Genomic DNA, 23654 nt, shown 5'->3' with positions numbered 1-23654 from the left:
CACTAAACTGAAAACTACGAACATATGATCTTATAGAATATGATGCACTGCTGAAGATTAAACTAACCCTATATAAAGTTGGTAAAATTAGCTCAACCATAAACATTTACAGCAGTAAAATGCAACATACACATTAATGGATTAAAAGTAAACTTTTAACACTTTCATCCTGTAAAGATAATCAGCTGTTGAAGTTCCAGTTTAATCCAGTTGGCTCTAGACACAAAGCTTTCACGAGGGAAGAGGCACACCCACAACCTGTCAACATTACAGGTATCTTAAATGTGTAGTACGTTACATTCACCCTGTATCTTTTACACCTTTCTACCTTTTCTAATCTTAATCTGGAAAATCAAGCCGTTTCATATGCTTCAGAATTTAACGTGTATTAAGAAACGTGTTTCTAATTATGACAAATTCTGTACATTGTGTTTTGTGATTCTTCTCCTTCCCCTAAAAAGTTTGTGACCTTCTTGGCTGGTTCTGAGTAGTTTTTAAAGTGATAAACAACAAGAAGTTGCTTAGCAGATATGATGTTGGATTCAATTGTTCTTTAATTTTCACACCACCTCTCACAATGAAAACATAAAACAATAACAGATTTTTAAATCACCTTTGTATGTACTTCATTTACATCTTGCTGGCAGTTCAAATATAGTATTTACCATATTTTCATTTTATAAAATTATAAAATTTTTCTGGACATATGTACACAAAAATAGTGTAGGTATATACACATACATAGAAAACACTAAGCTCTATAAGTCCAATTGTCTTCAGATGAGGGGAAAAGGGGGATGGCAAGAGCTAGCCCTGCTAGCTGTTTGTATGGACATGATACTCTCTTTTTCTCTCACATACACATACACAGACGCACACACATACAGTTATACAAACACAGAACTTGTTTGACACAAGCATTTCTAGCTTTAGGCCTGGCAATTGTCTACTCACAGTCTTCAAAAACGCTTGAACTCTATCCAGGATGTTTGACCGAACAGCAACATTAACTTCAACACTTCCTTGAATCCAAGCGTCCATTTCCATCCTGCTGCTGGCCACTAAGCCGCTCCACTTTAGAAATGGGGGTTGAGTGCCTTGCTTAAAAGGCACCTTGGCAGTAGTTTTTGAGCTGGTCCTAGTTTCAAACCACCACCCCTTCCAGCCACAAGCTGCTCTGCCACACGCTGGCACTCTGCAGGAGAAGGACCTTGCTTTGACCTTTGTCCTTTTGCCACAAACAAGGCAACAATGTTAAGAGCGGCTCAGCTGAAGAGGAGCACGGCACTTTGGGTGATTTTTGACTTTAAAACTCCTTACTGTCCCTGAACAGGTCGATACGCAGAGCAAGTTCCTTGAAAGAAGGACGCAGGCCGGGATCGTTGCTCCAGCACTCCTCCATGATCTCGTGTATCTGAGAGGAAGAGCAGGGAAGAAAGATCATTATTGGTGGATGAATTCCTGAGACGAGCAAACAACAAGCCTTTACAGGTCAGTCTCTCCTGATAGCAATGATAGGTATTATCCACTATGCTACGCCACATGTTCACAACACACAAAATCAATCATGGAGAGAACTGTCAACTTGCTCCACTGAGCTCTGTGTGTGCGTGAAAGTGCAGGAGCAGCCCAGCCCGCTGCAGAGTTTCACCACGGGCAGGGCTGCCTCTGCTCAGAGGAGAAGAGCAGTAGAAATCCGACGCAACCACACTCAAGCAAGTGTTACAAAAGAATCGCACACAAAAAGACACTAAGAGTAATTAATAAGGTAACTCAGGCAGAGGCTGCAACAATGCACTAAACAATGGAGAGAGGAACTCCCCAGACAGCGACAAGGCAAAACGATGATACTTTATTATGTAAAAAACAAAACAAAACACAAACAGTGCATTAATGCAATGAAGAGCTATTCAATTATCAAGCATTGGATTGATTTCAGTAAACTACTTGAACTGTATTATCTAAAAAAAAATAATCAGCAGATACGCAATAGTAAATGACTCAGATTGGATCGGGGCTCTGGTGATTCCCACCCCTAATATGCACGTGTCCATGTATTGTGCATGTCATTAAGGAAATGGCAATACATGTTCCTACCTCTGTGGGACATCCCAGAGGTTCAGGCAGCCTGCTGCCTGATTTGAGGAGCTCAATGAGGTGATAGACAATCAACTGTCCCTGCTTGTCATTTCCCATCATGGACATAAAAACCTGAGGAGGAGAACAGTGACAGTCAAGACAAAGACACACTTAAATTATATTTGATTTACAGAAAACAAGAAGATCCTTCCAGATTATAAAAAAGATTCCGAATCTTAACAGGTGAATGTACAGTACTTGATGTCCTGACAACTTGAGCAATAAGTCTGTTGTGACTGAGAAAAACCAAACATGTGAAGCAACCTGAACAGAGAAATGTAACTACAGTCTGATCTCAGTAAATGGGTCACACAATCTCCTGTGTCATGTATAGGCTGGAATTTATGTAATTATGTTTGTCTTATGGCTCAGAAGAGACTTTGTCTCTTAAGACACTGACACACAGTTGTAATGAGGTATTCAGCAAGGAATGCGTGAATGTACACACCTCGAGGCATGATGGCTCAGGTAGAGGAGGGAGGAATGAGCCTTCTCTCCTGGAGCAATAAAATGTCATGTCTGTTTGTTCTTTTTACTGAACATCAATCACTTTACTCTTCTGATGTATAATTACTACAGATTGGAAGGTACTCTCTTGTGGTCGATTTATTTATTCACTTTGCAGTTTTTTTTACATATCTGTTGTCTAGAAGTGACATGCAGCTAGTGTGTTTTGAAAGAATCAAAACAGGGAAGCTGCCTCAGTGTATTTCTCTCGAGAGCTGTGCCACACAGTTGCACTAAGATCCTATCTTTAAAGGACCAGTGTGTAGGATTTAGCGGCATCTAGTGGTGAAGCTGAAGATTGCAACCAACTGAACAATGCTCACATCTGTAATTGACGACCTGGTAATCAGAACAGGCTATGACATGTGTAGGTGAAACTACAGTGGCTGTGAAAATCGTAAAAAATGCAAAAGGCCCAATCTACAGCCAGTGTTTAGTTTGTCCATTCTGGGCTACTGTAGAAACATGGCAGACTCCATGGAAGGCAACCCGTGGCGTCTAAAGACAAGTATGGCTCATTCTGAGGTAATGGAAAACACAACGATTCCTATATTCAGGTAATTATACACTAATAAAAACATACCTATAAATATTATATTCCATTTCTGCCAATAGATCCTCCTGAATGTTACACACTGGACCTTAGGAATTGTTACGTTTTTACAGTGAGAATAAATCGAGTTGAGCCGGCAGTGAAGAAGCCAGTGCAGGCATCTGTGAGAGTGTGTGTTGTCACTTACTGCAGGAGGGCTGCTGTTCTTGTCACTGTGGGTGAAGAGCTCATAGAGCACCACGCCGAAGCTCCAGACATCTGACGCCACAGAGAACTTGCTCTCAGTCAACGACTCAGGGGCATACCTACAAAATAACACACAGTGTGACTGTCTGTTTACGCATCAACATCATTAGGACAGGCATCCCAGTTTTCACTGAGATAAAAACAGGATTAATATTCATGAATTATGTGTTAGCGACAAGCTTTTTTTTTTTATGTGCACAATTTCTTAAATAAAATCATACTGTACAGCATCATGAGGAGGATGAAGAGAACAAAAACACTAAATAAATGATAATAACAGAAGTCTGACCAGAATATGGGACTCTCTCCTGGCTCTTTGACCATGTAGTACTCTTTGTCCTGAGGCAGAACTTTAGTGAGGCCAAAATCTCCGATCTTCACCCTGAGCTCACTCTCAACGAGGATATTTCGTGTTGCCAGGTCTCTGTGGATATACCTCTTACTTGACAGGTACTCCATACCCTGCGGACACAGAAAAAAAAAATTTTTTTGGCACCTCTTGCTCCAGTGGTCACCATATGACAAAACTGGATAAAGGGAAGTACCTTGCAGATCTGAGAAGTGTAATGCACAAGCTTCTTGTGGTCGATCCTGTCTTTGTTTTTCATGAGGTAATCTCGCAGACTTCCAAACGGCAGATATTCCATTATGAGACGGAGATTTCGTCGTCCTGAGAGAAGCAAAAAAGAAACTGTCAGCTGGTTTACAGTAAGTACAGTTACAGTAAATGCACAGAAATGTTGCATTCACATGTTAGAAAAGAGTTTTGTGCAAATTTGTCGACCAAAGTCTTCTTTTGCTCGTCACTGAAACTGGCGAAAAAATAGATAAAACATACAGTATGTAGGTGTCTAGAGTTTAAACTGTAAATCTGTACAGAGACGTGTAGAGGTTGTATGTGTGCAGTCTGGAAATTTCCCCTCCCAAATCAGGCAACGTTTTCAGTTCTTAAAGCATTATCAGGTCAACTGTACCTGCACTGTAGCAAACGCCTTTGTACTTGACAATGTTCTCATGCTGCAGAGATTTCAGGATCTCGATCTCTCGCTCAAAGTCTCGTATGTGCTCAGCAGTGCTGTGCTGGAGTTTCTTCACGGCCACAACCTCTCCAGTGTTGTCCTGAAGCGGGTCATACCGACACATCTCTACACTGCCAAAGTTTCCCTTAAAGAGAAGACCAACTTAAGTGAGCTGTCATTTTACAGCAGATAGAGAGGCAGAAGGTTTTGCATTATGTATGTTCAAAATGCCTACTGCAGCTTTAACTGAAATGAAAAATTAAATCAATCTGCTTCATAAAACTCTGCCTGGGTTTAGGATTCAATCACTTCTGAGGAAATACATGCTAAAAATGTATTAACCTTATAATTTCTGATAGAAATCATCTTGCAATGGAAGAACCATACTGAAAAAGACTTAAGGCAGGTAAGGCAAGCTTATTAGTATGGGTAATTTTCCTTAAAAGCACAATTTCTACACTTCCTCGTACCTTTCCCAGCTGCTGTAAGAATATGAGGTGTCTCTCTTCAAACTGGGCCGGCTCCTGACTCTCAAAACCCCCAGTTGACCAGCCAGAGGCCACTGTCCGGTTTGGCAGGATGTCACTGTCCACGATCAACTCATAGTCTGGGGACACAGAGACAAAAATCATGTAAATTCAAGATATAAAAAGGACAGCTCCGAAATGAAGTAAATCCACATCTACTGAGCAGATAGACAGATAGATAGATAGATAAATAGATAGATAAGCTAGTCAAATCATGTCTCTGCACTAATCAAATTGATACAGATTTTCTGATCTAACTTTCAGAAAACACTCTTAAAATGCTGAGGCATTCCCTAAACATTATCCCTACTCCATTCCTCACCTCATTGCAATTAGCAGCTAAAGATGACCTAATGAAGACAGGAGCTAAGACTATGTTTTCACTGACATGTTCCTGAAGACACCATGATAAATGTGTATATTGTCTGGGGGTGTGTGTCTGAAGACATTTGACATTCCAGACTGGTGTGACCTAGATTCCCTGTTGGGACACCATTAGGGACACTTGGTGGGCTGGCTGACGATCAGTAAACACCAACCTGGTGTGAAAAGGCTGTGGAGGTCACGGATAATGGCACGAAAAGTGGGCCGGAATGTGGGCTCGTAGTCCATACAGCTGGTGATCAGATTAGCCAGTTCGGTCCACTTTGGTGCAGGAAGCTGGTGGTGGTCCTCGTAGAAAAGGATTTTCTGTGAAACAAAATTAAGGGTTAACATAGTATATAGATGATGGATAATGGACACACTGCTTATAAAGTATCTAAATAAATAATGTTGTAGGGGTAATTGAACTGTCTCTATTTTATATTGCAAAGTAGTAAAGAGAAAAGGATGAGGGAATACAGTATTAGAATTCCCAGCCTTTTCGCATCTTAAACGGCACTAAAAAACACTCTTTATTGAAATCAAAACTAAATCATATGTTTGTTATTCTATATATTGAAACGGTATGTATTTTAGGCCGTACCACCCATCCACACCTTAGAGTTGTCCAGTGACGATAAAGGTTTCTCCCCACCACTGCAGATCTCCCATAATGTGGTGCCAAAGCTCCACTTGTCTGCAGCCAGGCTCAGGTTGGCAGGGTCCGCGATACTCTCAGGGGGCACCCAAGGGATCCTCTCAATCAGGACTATCACACACAAAATCATTTAACCCACAATTGTTAATTGTTCAATTAAAGCACTGACATTTTCAGGAAGATTTTAATGAATCACTTAATTCAGTTTGATTTTATGCGCTAATTGAATGCATTCCTCTGAACATTGCACCTAATTTGCAACCAGCAATAACACATAATCTACTCTTGTATAGCAAAACAATTTTAGTATAGAAAACTTTTCTGTAACTAACCACCACAGAAAAGTAATCCAGTGCATTGTGGCTTTAAGAAGGTGCCATCTCATTGCAATAACATCCTTGTGCTGCCCCCTGCTGATTAAAGATGTGTATTACAGTTAATCAGAGGATAGACATAAACTCACTTTCTTTTGGCAGGACAGTGATGCTGATGCCAGGGTCACTCAGTTTGATGAAGGGGGGGTTCCCAGCTCTCCGGTCATCCTCTCTGATCAAAAGAACGTTTTTTGCGCAGACATTCCCATGGACAAGATGCTTTTCTTCCTGTAGGTTCAGAAAGGGAGAGATTAATCAGTCTCTTACCAACACAAAGAAAACCATTAGTCAATCACTCTTCTTACAGTTTCTTTTTACATATTTCAGTTTTTTATTACATTTTGTCTACCAAATTAAATGCAATAACTTTTGCAGCAGCTATAAAAACTACAACTGTGAGCAGCACACAAATTGATTTCCATCAATACTTTGTCACACTATACACAGATTCCTACCAGGAAGTTCATGGCCCAGGCCAGCTGCTTAGCCACCTCCAGCTTCCACAGGATGTTTATTGAGTTCTTGTTCTTCTTCAGGTAGGTGTCCAGCGAGCCGAACTTCACATACTCCTGCACCATGATATCTGAAAGAGAACATTTGTTTTTATTATTCTTATGAGCCACAAAAAAAGGATATGGTTTATTTTTACATAATTTAAGTATTAATTCATTTATTTGGTAGTACCTACAATTACTCAACTTGCCTCAGTCAATTTTGATTAGCTGATTTGTTTGTTTCTCACTTCAGTTGAGAAAAAGAGTGAAGAGGAAAAAAATTTTGTGGTATGCTCGGTTGATTATATTTAAATTTGAAAACTTCTGAAACCTCTACAATGGATTTCTCACTGTAAAATAAACACGGGGATGTTTATTCTCGAGGCCATAGATAGCTGTAAAATATTCCTGACAACTACAGTAGCTTATAGAGTTACCAAGTAAATACACAGGAACTCAATAAAAATACATGAATAATACATTACCCCCAAAAAATAATAAGGTCCAAAAAATGCAAGGTACTTTTTATTTTACCAATGAAATTTTGAATTGATCAGTGGCAGTTTTCATAAGTTAAAAAGCAGTACAGACACGTGCATAACAGCCTCAACAGAGGCCTAAAGTGTCCGCAGAGGAGCAGGTGAAAAAGTTTCTGGGGCAGGGTACTGTAATCCTCCTAAGAATAGCCCCCATGCCCATGGTTTAATCACTGCTCTGAGTCTCAGGCTAATAGAGTCTGGTCAAGATTACAGCAGAGTTACACCTAACTTCACCCCATCTGCTTGAGAACATGAAAAAAAAATTTCAGCGATTAAATAATTAGTCTCTCTCTGTCTGTCAGTCAGAATACACTCAGTAAAAATGAATATTCTCCCAAAATTCTTGTATCCATTTCTGTGCTCGCCTCAAAAATGTTTTTCCAATCTATCGATGAGGCTGTCTCCCCATTTATCTGCTGGGTAAGAAAAATGGACGACGTCGGGCTCCAAACATTCAGATCATTTTATGATTTAATGATCATTATTATGGTGATATCCTTTTCAATTTTAACAACTTGTATAAGGAATATAAATGTAAATAAATGTATAATTACTATTAATAGTATTTAGACACCTTCAAATCCACCACATTGTAAAGAAGTTTCTTTTGAATCCCCAACAGAGAAAATTTGGGAAAAACTATAGAAAATATACCCAACTCAAAAGGGACAGATCTCCGCCTCTGAAATAAGACTTAACGGGAGGGCAAACTGGGATAGACTCACCTAAGACCTGTGGGAGGGAGCACTGCAGAGGGTGAATTCCTCATCTTTATGTGCTAGATTTATTCTTGTCTAATCAGTTCAAAGTTGTCTATAGGATACACTAAAAGTAGACCAGTGAGATATATCCTGATCTTGATCCAAAATGTCACCGGTGATGTACAGTCAGACATATCACATGTTGTGGTCCTGTTCCAAATGTATAGACTTTTGGCTCTGTGTTTTTGATGCTCTTTCCAAAGATGTCTATATTAGAGTGCAACCATAGCCTTTTTGGGCAGTTTTTGGGGTGGCAGCTGAACCACTTGTATCTTTAAAGACACTGACATTATAGCATTATAACACATAGTTCTTTGTTGTTACTGGTTTGTCAAACAATGAAAAACTTGATATGTTGAATATCTATTAACGGTATATTATGTGTCCACCAATAAGAAAAAAAAAAAAGAAAAAAGAAAAAGATTATAGCAAAGCATGGTAAACGCTTGTCGTCATTAGACCATAAGGACATAAGCTGCTAATGAATGTGTACAGTATACAAGTTGTGTTTGTATTAGAGCGTACACGTTTTTCTTCCCACTGTAGGGACAAATGAGGACACACACTTTGCTTGCAGCATGACAGATTGAGTGTCTCTCTAAGGCTGACTTACTTTCTTCTCCGCAGACACACACGCCATAGTTAAGGATCAGGTGCTTATGGGACAACTGGCTCATCATGCTGGCAGCTTCAAAAAAAGACTGTAGGATCAGACAAGACAAAGAAGATAGAAAATAAAATTATTCATGTGGCCATGAAAGACAAAAAGGTACACCAGTGTAGGCCTACAAGCTAAGATCATTTTCGTTTTCAGTTAAAGTCCCTGTAAACTAAATGTTTTGCACAGCTTTAAAGCCACACACCTCAGAGTAATTCCTGTGGGCCTGGTCCAGGACTTTCATAACTACTTCAGTCTGGTGCATGAGTCCATAGTCTCCCAGCTCCTTGCGGACCCCTTTGAAGATCTTGGTAAATGTCCCTTGACCTAGACTCTCCATCTGTAAGGAAGACCATTATTGCGGTTTTAATTTGAAAACCATAAACACTCAGTTACTCTGTACATTGGACAAATTAGGAAATATGATACTCCTGAACATGCAGACTAGGCTTACAAATTCCAGATCTTCTTTCCTGATCTTGTGAAACACCATTTGGCTGATGTTGTGTCGATGTAGTGACGGAGATAGAGGCACTTCGGACCCTTTGTTGCTCCTGCATATGAGGAGGCACGACTTTTCTGTTGGTGGAGAGAAAAGAAAACTTATCTTACTTATCTTATGGAAAACCAAACTTTCAAGAAAAAAGATTTATAGTTTACTAAGTTGACCAACTGACAAGAGACACTTGAAAAATGTGAGGCAGAAAAAGAGTATGCGACATGTTGAAACTGTCTTTCGTCATCAACTTGCTCAAAATTCCTTGCTCGGACCAGTTCTTGTTTAATTACGGAAATACAAAGACTGAGACACCGTTGAGTCATCCTGGTTGTTGGTTTGTACATCTGTGGACACCAGCTTGATCAGCTCAATTACTGAGCTTATAAATGGGTCAAAGATCCCAATACACACATTTGTGACAGAGAGGCCCAGTGTTTAAACTAATAACCCAAATCACTGGATAAATAGGGATTAAAAGGGGCATTTCCATCTGAGGACATGAACATTTTCCATTTATCACTTCTGTAATTCACACTGTTAACAGCCCAAAATTGCTTTCTCAACTCTCCTTTGATCCCTGCAATACGTGCACTGTACCTACTTTAATCATACTGTCATTAATCCAACAGGATATAATGGTTTGATTTATATAGACTGTAGCACACACACAGCCTTTGCTAATGTTAACTAATCGCTCAAACTGAATATCGATCAGGAGTCTGTTAGTTTTACCTTTGGCTTTAGGTGGACAGCACTTGCTGAACTGGAAAATGACGCTGTCAGAGCGCACAGTTTCCTTTTGGTAGCAGCTGAGTAGTTCCTGCAAGCTGCTGAAGTTTCTTTTGGTTCCGCTGAGGTTAAACTCCCCGCTGGTAGACCTAGTTACCTGGCAGTGCTTATATTCCACGGCATCATACACCTAGACAGAAAGAGGAGAAGATGGATAAGCAAACAATTAGAGTTTCAGTCATGGAATCAACAGTAATACAAGTAGAACAACACATATTCTGATTTGTATTGTGACACCAGTCCGGCTGGTTTAACTATACAATGTAAACAATTGGAATAAAAACACATTTCTAAACATGTACAGCCTTTGAGTGCTGAGAGTTGGCACGGAACGCTGGTCAGACTCTGCAGCCATGTTCAAAAAAAGACAATAGCACCGGATTAAACAAACTCCTACTGATGTGTTGCTGTAGGCGTGTTGCTATGTTACAGGTTACAAGATGAAATACAAGTCTAGTTTGAAGGCTTCTGAAGGCAGTTTATGGTAATTTGCCCCAGGATTGTACAACTGTACTAATGTAATGCAATGCTTTATGGCACAGTGACTCACTTTTTCAGTGGAAATTTCTTTGTTGGCATCATTCAAATGAGTGTGTGTTTTCAGACACAGCGCTATTGTCAGTCTGAGCGTGGCCATAGTAGTTTGTCTCATACATTAAAGGTTACATTAAACACTGATGCATCTGAGAAGTTTGTCAGACTTTGTTAAATGAAAAAAATTATGCTATTGAAATTGAGATACTATACTGGCACCACCAACAGTACCCAGGCTGAATTCCACATAAACAAACACATTTTCAAAAAAGTTTTTCCGATTCTGATTCTGATATCAAGAGAAAAACAACACAGCACAGGACAACTGATAAAACACACGTCCATTGTAAGCACACTTAAAATAGATTTGGGCAAAACACAACAGGTGACATTTTACTGTATTTAAATGTTTAGTCTCCTTTAAGTAAACAATACATATGGTGGAATGTGCTAACTAACCAACCACAGGTGACTGTTACCTACCTCAACAGGGAAAGTTAGAAAATACTTGTTGAAGTCTTTAGGGCTACATCTCAAAATGTACAAGCCTTGCTTGTTTCCACACTTCTGAAGCCGGTTGATAGCAAACTCCATTCTGCAACAAAACAGGTAGTACAGTCAGACTGCATGTATCTCAGCCGAGAAACACAGTATTACCTCCTAAAATAGGACATAAGTGACAACCACCTGAGAAAAGCATGAAAAAATTGGCAGCAATTTTAAAATATATAACTGACCTACCATATTCTTCCTGCATAACAATTTTGCACTAAAAAGTATCAATTTTCATGGTTGCCGACACAGAGATGTCTGGTGGAAGTAGGAATGTGAATGCAAAATCAATTAAGCTTCACTTTTCTTCACTTACGAGATGGGGCCATGGCAGTGGGAGGCGATGGCCTCCACAAGCCTAGGAGGAGCCACTTCTTTACACAGGTAGTGATGTGCGTCTGTAGTCAGCCGGTAGTAGCCATCAATGAGGGACACAAAGGAAAGGGCTTCAGACAGACTGGGGAACTCCAGCTCCTGAAATATACAAAAAAAAACACTGTTAGACATGATGTGCAAATGTCTACCATTCTCCAACTATCACTAAACTGTGTTTTATATTTTTCCTGTTGCATAGAAAGCAGGGATAGGAAACCAAATGCCTCTAAATCTTTGCCTATGGCAATCAATAATCTTTTAGTTAGTTAGAGACTGTCAGCATACAAACACAGATTAAAAGACAGTGGTTATGGGTTCAACACAGACCAACGATAAATGAATAATAAATGAATAAATAAGATGATGAATAAAAGTGCCAACAAAACCAGAACCAATAAAAACAATCCTTAAAGGACTATTGCACAGACCCTAAGTGGAGGATGGGTAGATCGAGAGAGAGGGGACAGAGGAGAGAGGGAGTGATCATGAGCCCCTGCCACTGTCACGTTGCCTCCCCAGTAGATCACCGAACAGAAAAAGACACTTGTCACCACCGACAGATAAAATATATGACATCCTGACAAACTGTCGTCGTCGTGTCAGGTAATCTGTAATCCAAGCAGTGAAGGAGGGATCCACCCCCATCCCTTTGAGCTTGTTCCTAAATATGGGGGGTTAAATGGTGTTAAATGCACTTGAAACATAATACAACATAATCCTCTCATAACCACCTGGCTCATCCAGGTGAGAGTAGGCCCGGTGGAGCATGTAGAGGACCATTCACTCCACTGTGTTCCTGGCATGTAAACTATATTTTTTAATGCGTGTTTGACATGTGGTCACAGTATGCGGAGAAGTAGCCGCTCCAGGTCCAAGCTCCTCTTAATGATGTGTGATGTGAGGGCCACCGGTCTCTAGTCGTTAATCTTGTCTGGCCGCCCTACTTTGGGTACCGATTCAAGGCATGATGTTTTCCACAGCAACGGGACCCTCCCCAATTATAGACTCAGGCTGAAGATCCCTAAGCAGTCTTGGACACACTGTTGATTTCCAGGGCGCAGCCACCCCAGCTCCATCCCCACCTCCTCCAAGCTGAAGGACAACAGAGGGGGGCCCAGGTGTGGGGGAGGTTGCAGCTGTAGCGCTGGGGGTGCCAAAGAGTGGAAGAAAAGGAGAAAAGGGAGTAGAAGATAATAAAAGAATAAGAGGCTGCAGCTGAAGTGGTGTGAGAACATGTGGGGCTGTAGAGGCATTGGCTGCTGTGTCAAACCTGTTGGAGAAGATTGATGTTTCCTGACTCTCTTATTTTTGTAGCCAGTGATGGTCCTCGATCCGCTCCACACCTCTCTGATGTTGTTGTGCAGAGCTTCCTCTCTATTTTCCTTTTATAGTCCTTCTTTGCTTGCTTTAATTTCATCCTCAGTTCACGTTGCACTCGCTTGAGCTTCTCTTTGGCTCCATCCTCAAAGGCATCTTTTTTTTTTGGTTAAGGAGTGCCTTGATGGCACAGGTGATCCAGGGGTTGTTACTGAGAAAACAGCATACAGTCCTGGCCGGTATCAACCATCCTGTTAATGTCACTGTCCCTGCTGCTTCCTGATGACTCCAGCAGTACATTCCCATCCATACACTCAAAGCAGTCTCTTAGAGACTTGCCAGGCTCGAGTGACCACTTCCTGAATGAGCAGATGGTTGCAGGCTGCCTCAGTACACAGGGTTTGTAGGAAGGCAGAAGAAAAAACAGATTGTGATCTGATCTGCCAAGTGGCGGTAGAGCTGAAATTGGCATACAACAGATCAAGTCCCCTAGTAGGACAGTCAACAAACTGAGTAAAGCTGGTCAGAATGGAGGTGAGGGTGACGTGATTAAAATCCCGATACTGTAATGAATGCGTCAGGGTGTTGTGTCTGTATTCCCGCCACAACTTCATGGATGATGTCCCAGGCCAATACAGCCCCTGCACGCAGGGGGATGTAATCAACAATGACGGCGATGTGTGAGAACTACCTTGGTACACAGTAAGGTCTAAGACCTACTGCCAAAAGTTCCACGTCCTGGCAGCAGATTTTCTCCATCACAGTAAGATGACCAGGGTTACACCATCTATTGTTCACAAACAAAACAAGTCCCCAACCTTTGTTCTTTCCACTCGTTCTCAAATCTCTGTTCCGACCTAACCATAGAGAGGCCGGATAGGTCCACACGGGAGTCTGCAATATTGTTGTTCAGCCAGGTCTTGGTGGAACACATGAGGCTATACTCAAGGTATGCTCTCTCTTTCTTCACAATCCCTTCCAACTCCTCACTATTGTTAGGCAGAGAGTTGACATTTCCCATCAGAATCGATGGTGGAAAAGACTTATATCTCCATCTCCTAGCCTTTAGCTTAGCACAAACTCTACATCCACCGTACGGCGGCCTCAGCTCAGCCGGGATAGGGTGCTTGTCTCCGGATCTGTTTCATTTCAATGCAAGGAGGTCATCCCATGTGTACACTACTTTCTTAGAATTTGTATTTTATCATCATTTGAAAACACAGAACACAGATACATGTGTCTTAATACAAACACCTATTATACTACTGAGCCACACAGATCTTCTGCCTCTCAGTATGAGATGCACAATCTAGACACAATTTACACCGCCCAAAAAAGCGAAATTACCAGATTCTTGCCATCTTGCTTGTTGATGGTGACCACCCGACTCTCTGCAGCACCCTCCTTGCTGGCCTGTTTAATACTGATGTCAGTGACGTCGGGGAAGTCACACAAGGTCTGCAGCTCCTGGACAAACAGCATACGAAATTACTTTTGTAATAATATTGTCAGTGATGCCTCAGTAAGGGTTCAAAAAAAGAAAAACAACAAATCTTACTGACAGCACTTTCAACACCAACCTGGTCAGAATCTTTCAGTTTTTCTCGACACCACTGGATGCCACTGTCCGCTGCTACCAGGATGATGAGCTGTCCGCTGGATGGTTCCTTAACCTGGAAGGTCTCTGTGAAGAAGGCCTTCTCCAGGGACTCCATGCTGATGAGGTACTTGAGCTTGAGGTCGCGTACGGTTGTCCGACACTGACTGAACTGCTGGATGAAGCGCTTGAAGCGGAAGCGGATTCGCTTGCGTGTTAAGAAGTTGCAGTCCTGGATCTGAGCTCTTATGTCTTTTGGCAAGAAGGACTTGTAGCTAGAAGTAAGCAAGAGGGAACATTTTCTTTTTAATGTACCAAGGGCTTGCATTGTCTTAAAGTTTGTATCTCCCGCACATTTAAAAAAAATATCCGCCACCATTGGTTTTTAGTGGCCGAAAAATACGTTCAAACCATTTTAATGCTGTCTTTTGCTCATGAAACAGTAAACAAAAAGACATGTACACAGTACTACAGATTAGAAGTTTGCCCAGTGAAGCTTCACACTGTCAAATAAAAACAACATTTAGTTTCGAATGACACTACATAAGTCACCGTATCTTGCAAACTTTAATATGTTGAAAAGTGAAAAGAAAAGAAAAAGAAAAAGTACAGAAAATGAAAACTTGATAATCAAAAACTGTCAAGTTCTGAAAGCTGGCAGTGTCATTTTGTTGGTTAATTTTGTTTCTTATTCACTAAGTTCAGACAATTTTTTATGTATGTGTTTTAAGGCAAAGTTCTTGTAGAGCTGTTTTTGTTAGACATTAATGTGTTCCAAGAAGTTGGTTGGGTTGGTTAGTGCTAAGTAGGTGTTCTCTTTTGATAATTCCTAAAGAATCAGATCAAAAGCAGCCTTTGTTTTTTCACTAGTACCTTATAGTGTGGTAGATGTCCAGTGGTGACATCTGTCTCTCCTTGGCTGTTCTTGTCATGTCGAGCACAGCCATACCGAGACACTCTTCCTGAGTCTCATGGGAGTTGGGGATTTTCACCAAGCCATTGACAAAGTCATTCCTCCACTGCACATAGAGATGAGAGTAACACAGTCACAGTCAAGTACAGTATGTGTACAACAGCCAGGTGTGAAGTGTATTAAAGTATACTGTATGGGAGTGAGAGTTCTTATTAAAACATCAGTTTCAGGCTATGTTCACATTGCTGTTCAAACCCTGGTGTGGACCAAACCACCTCACCAAGGCTGCATTAAAAGGCGTCCCTCAGTCAAGTAAACTGTGGTGCAGAATGTTTGTGGAATCAGTTGAATTCAAATGCTATGCAAATGTATGTAGTAGTAAGTCAGGGTGAACACTAAACAGACCAGAACTACAAAATAACATTGGATCTTTTTTTATTTTGTTTAAGTTGTAAGGAGTGTGTTCTTTATGACATATAAGCAGATTTATGGATGCTCAGTTGTGTTAGACATCTGGGATAATGATATCTGTTCCTTTCACTTCACATCTCTTCCTCCATGCCCGTTCTTCCAATCTTCCCCCAGCTCTAGATGTGACTGTGAGGAATTCAACATATCCTTCACAGAGCAAAAGACAACATCTGTCCAGGGTAAACACAAGCATGTGTAATGGCTTAATGGCTGCAAACGCACAGTGTGCTGCACCCTCAAATGACCCACGCAGTGGTGCTTCCCCTCTCCCTTATAGGCTTTTCCTGAGCCAACAGTGCAGATTTACACAGGCATAATTCCTCATAATCCTTTAGTTCACTTTGAGTTCAGCTCCAGTCATATTACTGGCTTGAGCTACCTCGATTCACCTATAATACACACCTCCATTCTATTGCAGTGTGGTTTATAAAAATCATTTCTTGAGAGCATGCAGGCCTTTGGTCAAATTCCACAAATCAATCAACATACTAAACCTGGGAATCCCCAAAGTCTTGAGGGTCTGGCTTCCTGATTTTCACTTTGTCAGTAATGGAGCCCTGCTGGTATCCTGACTGTAACCTTTCAAAATAAAGAAACTTTCCTTTGTGTAGAAGACTTAATTGTTTCTGACAAGGACAGGAAATTTCCTGCAAACAATTACGTTTTGGGACAATAGCTGTGCTCTGAGCCTGCTGTGATCTGTCAAACATGTATAGAAAAAGCCTTGGGAGTGCACACAAAGTACTGGGAATGGGTGTTTAATTTTGCTCACTTTGATTTGTGCACACTTAGGTGTGGATTTTTGCACGCAAGTTGCAAAATTGCTCCCAAAACTGAGTTCCCTCTCACATGAAGGGTATAACTGCACTCACTGAAAGTGTCTCTTATTTATGCTACTTGCCTGCATGGGCAACCTTTTGACTACAGTGTGTCAACTGATTGAAATCCATTTCACCAAAGACATCCATGGACAAACATAAGGTAAAAAAAACCCCATAAAAACTACCAGTTTCAGAGTTTGTCACTTCTCTATCATTTTAAAAACTGACTTAAAGATGTGACCTAACTAGGAATCAAACATACTGATATCACTGTACTTGTCAAGGATATGAGCCGCTTGTTTTCCAATGCCTAATCTACAAAACTTGACTTCAAGGCAACGTATGAACAAATAATTACAACATGCCGGCCTACATACAAAAAGATCTAATTTCTGACCAGAGGGTGTACGCTAAAGTGCTCACCTGAGAGAAGAGGTACGACATAACAAAGTCATCAAGGACAGGGCTTTCTGACCCCTTGGCGACCCCATATCGATATGCCCGGGATCCCCCACCACTGTACCAGCCAGGGAAGTAGTACCTGTGGTAAATTTTAACAAGAAAATGGAGTCAGTCACAGGGATGTTTAAATTTTAATTTGGAACAGATAGAAAAAGAGGCAATGTAGAAGCAAAATAATGTATGCTACCTTATTCTGAAAAACACATCTTCTGAAGCCAAGTCGTCGAGCTGGAAGATGTGGTTGGGTGAAAACCACAAGCGGTCTCGCTCTCGGAAGAGACCGAAAAGGCTGCAGTACAGAGGTGATATACCTAAAGCAGAGCAACAAACCACAACCACATTATGTTCTGTAAAGTTTCACTTAATTCAATTACGTAACATGTTTTTTCAAAACAGTACAGGTACACTTTACTGTGTCTTACTAGCTTTATTCAAGTCAATTTTCCTTGTTCATCTGTATAAAGTAAGCAAACAAACAAAGTACAGTATACCTGTGGAAACCCTGTTAATTTAGGAGCAACTCAGGAGTACATAATAGATTACGCTTTAGGACACACATTAGTTTCTAGTACCAACACAGGTGAACAAAAGGTCAATAAAGATTGTCTAAAATGTAATTTGTGTTTGGTTTATCATCAAACACATAACATGCGATTCCAACAACATGCAGGTTTGTCTAGCCCTCCCACCCCTGCATGGCCCTGCTCTGTGTATTATTTGCTTTTATTGACTCGTACCTGTTTAAAAAAAAAAAAAACACCAAGCAAAGCTACCACATTTTTGCTTATCCTTAAACATAGTAAGAAAGTTGGACAGACTGTAAACAAAGCATTGAGATGACTGCACAAGCCAACGATTTTTCTGCTGATAGGTTTTACTGTGGCCTCTTGATAACCTTATCTTGGGACCTATGCCCCGAGTTAACAGCAAAACACATGAATGGGGATGCATTGTGCAGGCCTCCGCAGCTTCGAGTACTCACTGCAAGCTTTGGCTGCATCTATACACAGCTCCTCAACCACATAGTCTCCAGGTGGGTAGCTGAGAAAGCTGCAGTCGGTCAGTCCTTGGCTGCTGTGATAGAAATGAAGTCTCAGAACAGCAGCGGCTGGTCTTGTGTCTGGGGATTCCCGATGGACGGCCCCATTTTGGTGCACTGCGAGGCATGTGTCAGTCACAGTGTCCATGGCTGGCAGGGAGGCCATCAACAACACGAACCCTTCAATCAGTTAAATGCAAAATGTCAGCAGACAGAATAAAAGCTTCTTTCTTTTAGGCAAAGTGTTGAATGAATTAAATATCCTCATCAGCCAGGGTACATGCCTACATGGTCTCAACTGTTGCATAAACTGTTATCAAGATTCAAGTATTACATAAAACTGCAATGCAGAAGAACCATTGTCTGAAGAGAGGTTATAAAATCTCTAAATCTAATTCAAAAACAGGGCTACTCAGTTAGAGTTATCAAACACAGTCAGAGAAGAGTATTGAGATTTCCAACCCTTTTGGATGACATTTTTAATGAAAGCTTAGTGTTTATCAAGTTAAATATTTAATTTCCTAATTAATTATGTTCGTTTACATGACAATACAATTTTCACTGTGAGATGTAAGCATTTTGTAGTCAATACTCAAATTCCCTCATTCAAACAACTGCTATTCAGCCCACTACTACTCCCCTTGCCTCAAAGACAGTATTATATGAAACAGGGCAAAATTATGGGTGTTGTATTTCTTACACAATCATAACTTAGAAAAGGGATACTGCCCTCGTTTTTATATGTAACCCTCAGTCCACCAAGCATCCTCACTTCAATTAAAAAGTACTCATCAGACTGTTTGTAAAGAGCACCGAAATGTCCATGTTTTTTTCCAATATTAAAAATGTAACAACACTGACATACTGAAATTAGACATATATAGTAATAAGGGAGTCCAACAATTCAAAGAAGATCTAAGTATACTGTAGAAGTGAAAACTTTTCAACAGATAAAACACATCTGCATGTGAAAGAAAAACTACATAATTTAGAAAAAGGAACAGGTTACTGAAAAGAACTCGAAATCGAGCTAAGGATAAGAGGTAATTCCAATGCACTAAATATAGACTAGATTATAGTAGTATAATAGAGCATTTGTGCAAGAAAGACATTGTGAGGGAAGCCACCCACAGATCGATAGCAACTCTGAAGGTTTCTATGGCTATGATGGGAAACACTTTGCTAACAAAGATTATTCACCGGTTGCACCTTAATGGCAGAACGGCAAAAAAGAAGGTTTCAGAGTCCAGATGTGCAAAGCTGTGGCTACAATGGATGTCAAAGGTGCCTCCTCCCCATATTGACTTGTAGGGCGGTGAATACTCCTGCCATTAATTATGCTGTGCTTTATATTCATACTAAATGTAGGTACATTTTAACATCCTTTTCTATTGCTTACTGTTCATTAAAAGATTAATGATATCCATCTTAATTCCAAGTTAGTAAAACATCTAAATGCAAAAAACACCAAGGCTGAATAGGATTATTATCATTATAGATTATTAATTTGATCTATCCATTGATGGTGCAGTAAAAATGCCAAAAACTGTAAAATTCCCATCACAAATTCTCAGATCCCAAGTAGCCTAAGGAAATTGCAACAGAACAATACAAGAGATGCAATTCACAAAAAAAACAGCAAATCCTTATATTTGAGGAACTGAAAATAGTGAGAGCTCAGCATTTTTACTTGGTAAGTGACTTAAACTGCCAACTGATCCGTCGACAATCTGCTTCTTTAATCGACTAATCGATTCAGCACCTAGGTGTATATTGTACACTAATAAAATACAGCAAGCAGTTTGGTGTAATGACATTTTCTAAATAAAGTGAAAGAGGATATGGTACCTATGACTTCAGTACATTTGATATATTCTCCTTACTTCTGCCAAACACACAAAGGATGCCTGACTATATACCTCACAATGAAACTTTCCCATGAAGCTCCTAAAAAAGCCTAATATAGTTACAGTTATCCATTGTCCAACAATGCAAATTGACAGGAGAAATGCTACAGTCTCTGGACACTGTTTGTTGTTATGGCAAGTTCTGAGCTCACCAAATGGGTGTTATTTCAAGTAGCCAATTCCTAATAGACAGTTTAACCGGACACATCCAGTCAAATATCAGAAACTTAGCTACAGAACAAACTCATCCAGGCCTTGATCTTGCGTGCTATCGTTAGCTGTAGCTTCAATAGATTAACTTAACGCTAGCAGCCTCACGGACCACCTCTGTATGAAATGAAAACTGTGTTAGCTGCCACACAAACGGAGTACGCAAATGTAGTTCAGCAACTTAAGGTTAGAAGTTTACGCTTGTGCTCTTTGAAATAATAAACCGGATAAAGCTGTCAACGAATTACTAATGAATGTAAACACTTACTTTGGTAGAGGAGCCAGACGTGCGGCTAGCCAGCTAGCTGCTAGCTTCTTAGGCCAGCGAAGTAGCCAGGACGAGCGAGAGTTTGACAGCTAGCTTACGCCCTGTGACACTGCTGCTTCAGCTCTTTAAGATCGGTACTCACACAAGTTTCTGTAAGAAGGAGAATTTATTTTATGGACGAAAGCCATCTGGAATTACTCCTATTCCCATGTCGCACTCAGCTGGCTAACCTGCTACATAAGCTACCTCTGGGCCGCCTCGCGTTACCCATCTCCCTCCGGAGGAACTTCAGCCGTCTATCTTGTCAATCTTGTAACTTAAGCTAATGCTAGCTGAAACCACGTCGTGCTGTGCTACAAATTGGTCCGATAACAGGGAATTTATCTGATGGCAATCATCTTCGACAGCCGGAACCCGTGGCAACAGCTGTGCGACGAGACATTACATTACATTATTGACATCCTGCCAAATGAAAAGCTTTAACTCTGGCAAGGGAGCTAACGGTAGCTAGTTTTGCCAGTTGCAGTTACAACGCAGCCGAAGTCCGTCAACAAAGCAGCCTCTCCCACTATACTAATGCTGCCTTTAGGGACTGTCGGACATATCAAAACTACACCACGGACAAATGCCACTGTACAAGGGTTAAAGTATCAACAGTCAAATAATGTTTGTTGCTTTTTCAAATTTTTAAAAGTATTTCTGATTCTGATTTTTAAAGCTAATATTAGCCAGCACCGATGGCCTGAACGTATTCTACATTTATTTCTATTTATAAATTAGTTTCTATAAAAGTACAGCCAACAAAGTGTTTTTAATAATACGTCTATACTATTATTATTTTACATGAAGCACAAACAGAAAGCTGCAAATACAGAAAGAAAGTGTGAAGATAACCTTTTTGGCCTTTGTTTTCCTCTCATATATTCCACCAAATAGTCACACATAAAATGCAGTTATGCAAATGAATCAAAAGAATATGGCTATACACAGAAATACAGACAAAATAAGGGTTTATATGCTCAATATTTTTAAAAGCCTATAGTAAATATAAAATATGTGGAAAATATGTAAATATACCATATATTATATAATATTATAATATCAATATAACAAATTACACTAGGCAGATGGAAGGCTACTAATGGGTTATAATTGTATCTACTTCCCTTCTATTTAGTTTTATAAAATCTAAGCAACTTCTTTTTATAAAATGAATGTATAGACAGAAACTGCCTAGTTTGAGATGGTCAGAAATAATCATAGACTGTTTTTCCCACATCAGAACATATTTAATGGCTCTCACATATAAATTTGCACACAGTTTCATTCATTATATCTGCAAATTTTTATATACAACTACGTTGTGTGCGGAAATGCGGACGTTACTATAGGCCCCTGAAGGCAGCATCTTCTCACTGAATCAGACCCTTGCCTCGTCAATCAAACCCGCCGCCTAACCAACATCCACCCACCGAAACTACTATTAACCACTTGTACCACATATTACAGCGGCAGTTATACAGGGGAGCAAAGAGAACACAATGTAGTAAACACCTTTAATATGAAATGCAATGCAGAACAATAGCTTTGAAATACATTTACTTAGAATATTATGTTTTGATTTAACTTTATTATAATATCTTTGGGCTGTAGATTGTGATATTTTTTCCACTGTGTGTTATTCTCTCTCTTCTCAACATGGTCTGTAAGCGTAAAGACCTTTGATGCTGCGTCTAGCCCTACGTTTCTCTTCTCCATCTTTCTCTTTTTCTACTCTCTTACACTCTTTCTCTTCATTTCCATCTTTCTGCTTCTCTCCCATATCTGGAAGGTCTACGGGTTTAGAATTTTCTTCCTTACTTTCTTGTCCTCTTTCTTCAAACATTGCTCTACACCATCTTTAAACAATCAGTTCTATGTGTACCTATGATAGACAACACAAACTAGTTACATGGTGCCAAATCCGAACATCCTCATTCAACAATGTTTTCCCATTTTTCTGAAATTCCAGCAGTGCCTGTAAAGTAAGAAATTTAATTTCCCCAGTTTGATCCCAATTTCTACCATAGACTCACTTGGACGGGTTTGCTTTGATCTCTAATGGGCTTATCATTCACACAACTCTCACAATCACACTGCTCTTTCCATACCAGTGTATGGTCGGATCTCATCACACACAAAACCTCTGGGCAACTCAGTTCAGCCACACACTGACTGAGTCACCACAAAGTATTATATTTTTCACACTCATATGCCCTTATTGTTGTTGATGGGAATTTTGTTTTGGGGTATTTTCTTTCCCTAAATCCTCACTAAGGGCCACCTCTATCGTGGTTTACTGTCCACTCAGCATTACAGTGTAGGGGAAATTCTTCAGTCTTCAGTCTAGACCCAGGCGTTGATTAGCAGCATTTTCATCCCATCCTCGTCGCCAAAATGTAGGAGAAATTCTTCCACAATAGTAAAAGTTGCTAGTTCTCTGAAGAATGACAAACCCAATGTAATGAATCAAGTCCCTTTACTCATGCAGCATGGAGAGAAGACCACAGCATAGATGTTCTCTCTAGACTTCTCCCATATATACCTTTCAGTACATCCAGCCAAAAACACATCTTAGCATCCTAACAGTATTGCTGTAAATCACATGTGAAGGTTTCAGGTCTTCAGCACAAATGGTCCTTTGATCTGACCCTGTGACTGAGACCAGATTCATATCAGTCACCTACCTACCATAAAATCACTACCCTCTAAACAAACTGTATACATTTACTAGCCCATCTAAAACATTCATCTACCACAACACGTTAAAAACATTATTAGCTACTGTCAAAAGTCATTGTTGTGTTTCCTACAACACTGTTGGGCATCCACTGACTTTATTTTGACTGACTGCTGAAAGTGTGGCTCTAGACACATAGACTGCAAGGCCAGAAGTATACCAGCACATTAGACTATCAAACATCTAATTTCACCTGGCAGCGGGGATTTGCAGAGGGTATTAGCAAGATTGGTCACGGATGTTGGTCCATGGTGAAAAGGCTTGGCCAGTTCCTCCCAAATGT

The 23654-nt window shown here is 40.3% G+C and overlaps 1 protein-coding gene across 3 annotated transcripts; it reads right to left on the bottom strand.

Annotated features, from left to right (window-relative positions):
* Positions 1 to 536: 536 nt before the first annotated feature.
* jak2b (Janus kinase 2b) lies at positions 537 to 21153 on the bottom strand. 3 transcript variants are annotated; one of them, XM_051423452.1, is made up of 25 exons: positions 20823 to 21153; positions 20593 to 20742; positions 18151 to 18387; positions 17356 to 17479; positions 17130 to 17247; positions 15375 to 15520; positions 14485 to 14776; positions 14252 to 14371; positions 11529 to 11686; positions 11144 to 11255; positions 10070 to 10256; positions 9293 to 9417; positions 9044 to 9178; positions 8794 to 8881; positions 6842 to 6969; positions 6476 to 6614; positions 5972 to 6123; positions 5531 to 5681; positions 4935 to 5071; positions 4420 to 4609; positions 3991 to 4115; positions 3735 to 3907; positions 3387 to 3504; positions 2098 to 2211; positions 537 to 1414 (listed from the first exon to the last, which is right to left on the bottom strand). In XM_051423452.1, the coding sequence occupies exons 3-25, from the start codon at positions 18371 to 18373 to the stop codon at positions 1307 to 1309; spliced, it is 3363 nt and encodes a 1120-aa protein (XP_051279412.1). In that variant the 5' UTR covers positions 18374 to 18387; positions 20593 to 20742; positions 20823 to 21153; the 3' UTR covers positions 537 to 1306. The 3 variants fall into 3 exon arrangements, with proteins under 3 accessions (XP_051279412.1, XP_051279413.1, XP_051279411.1); XM_051423453.1 differs by having other exon boundaries at positions 20839 to 21153; XM_051423451.1 differs by having other exon boundaries at positions 20593 to 21153.
* Positions 21154 to 23654: the final 2501 nt, after the last annotated feature.

Source organism: Dicentrarchus labrax, unplaced genomic scaffold (genome assembly GCF_905237075.1).
Source record: "Dicentrarchus labrax unplaced genomic scaffold, dlabrax2021, whole genome shotgun sequence".
In the NCBI taxonomy this organism is placed as follows: Eukaryota; Metazoa; Chordata; class Actinopteri; family Moronidae; genus Dicentrarchus; species Dicentrarchus labrax.
Note: the sequence above shows the minus strand (reverse complement) of the source record. Positions and strands in the feature narration are given on the sequence as shown.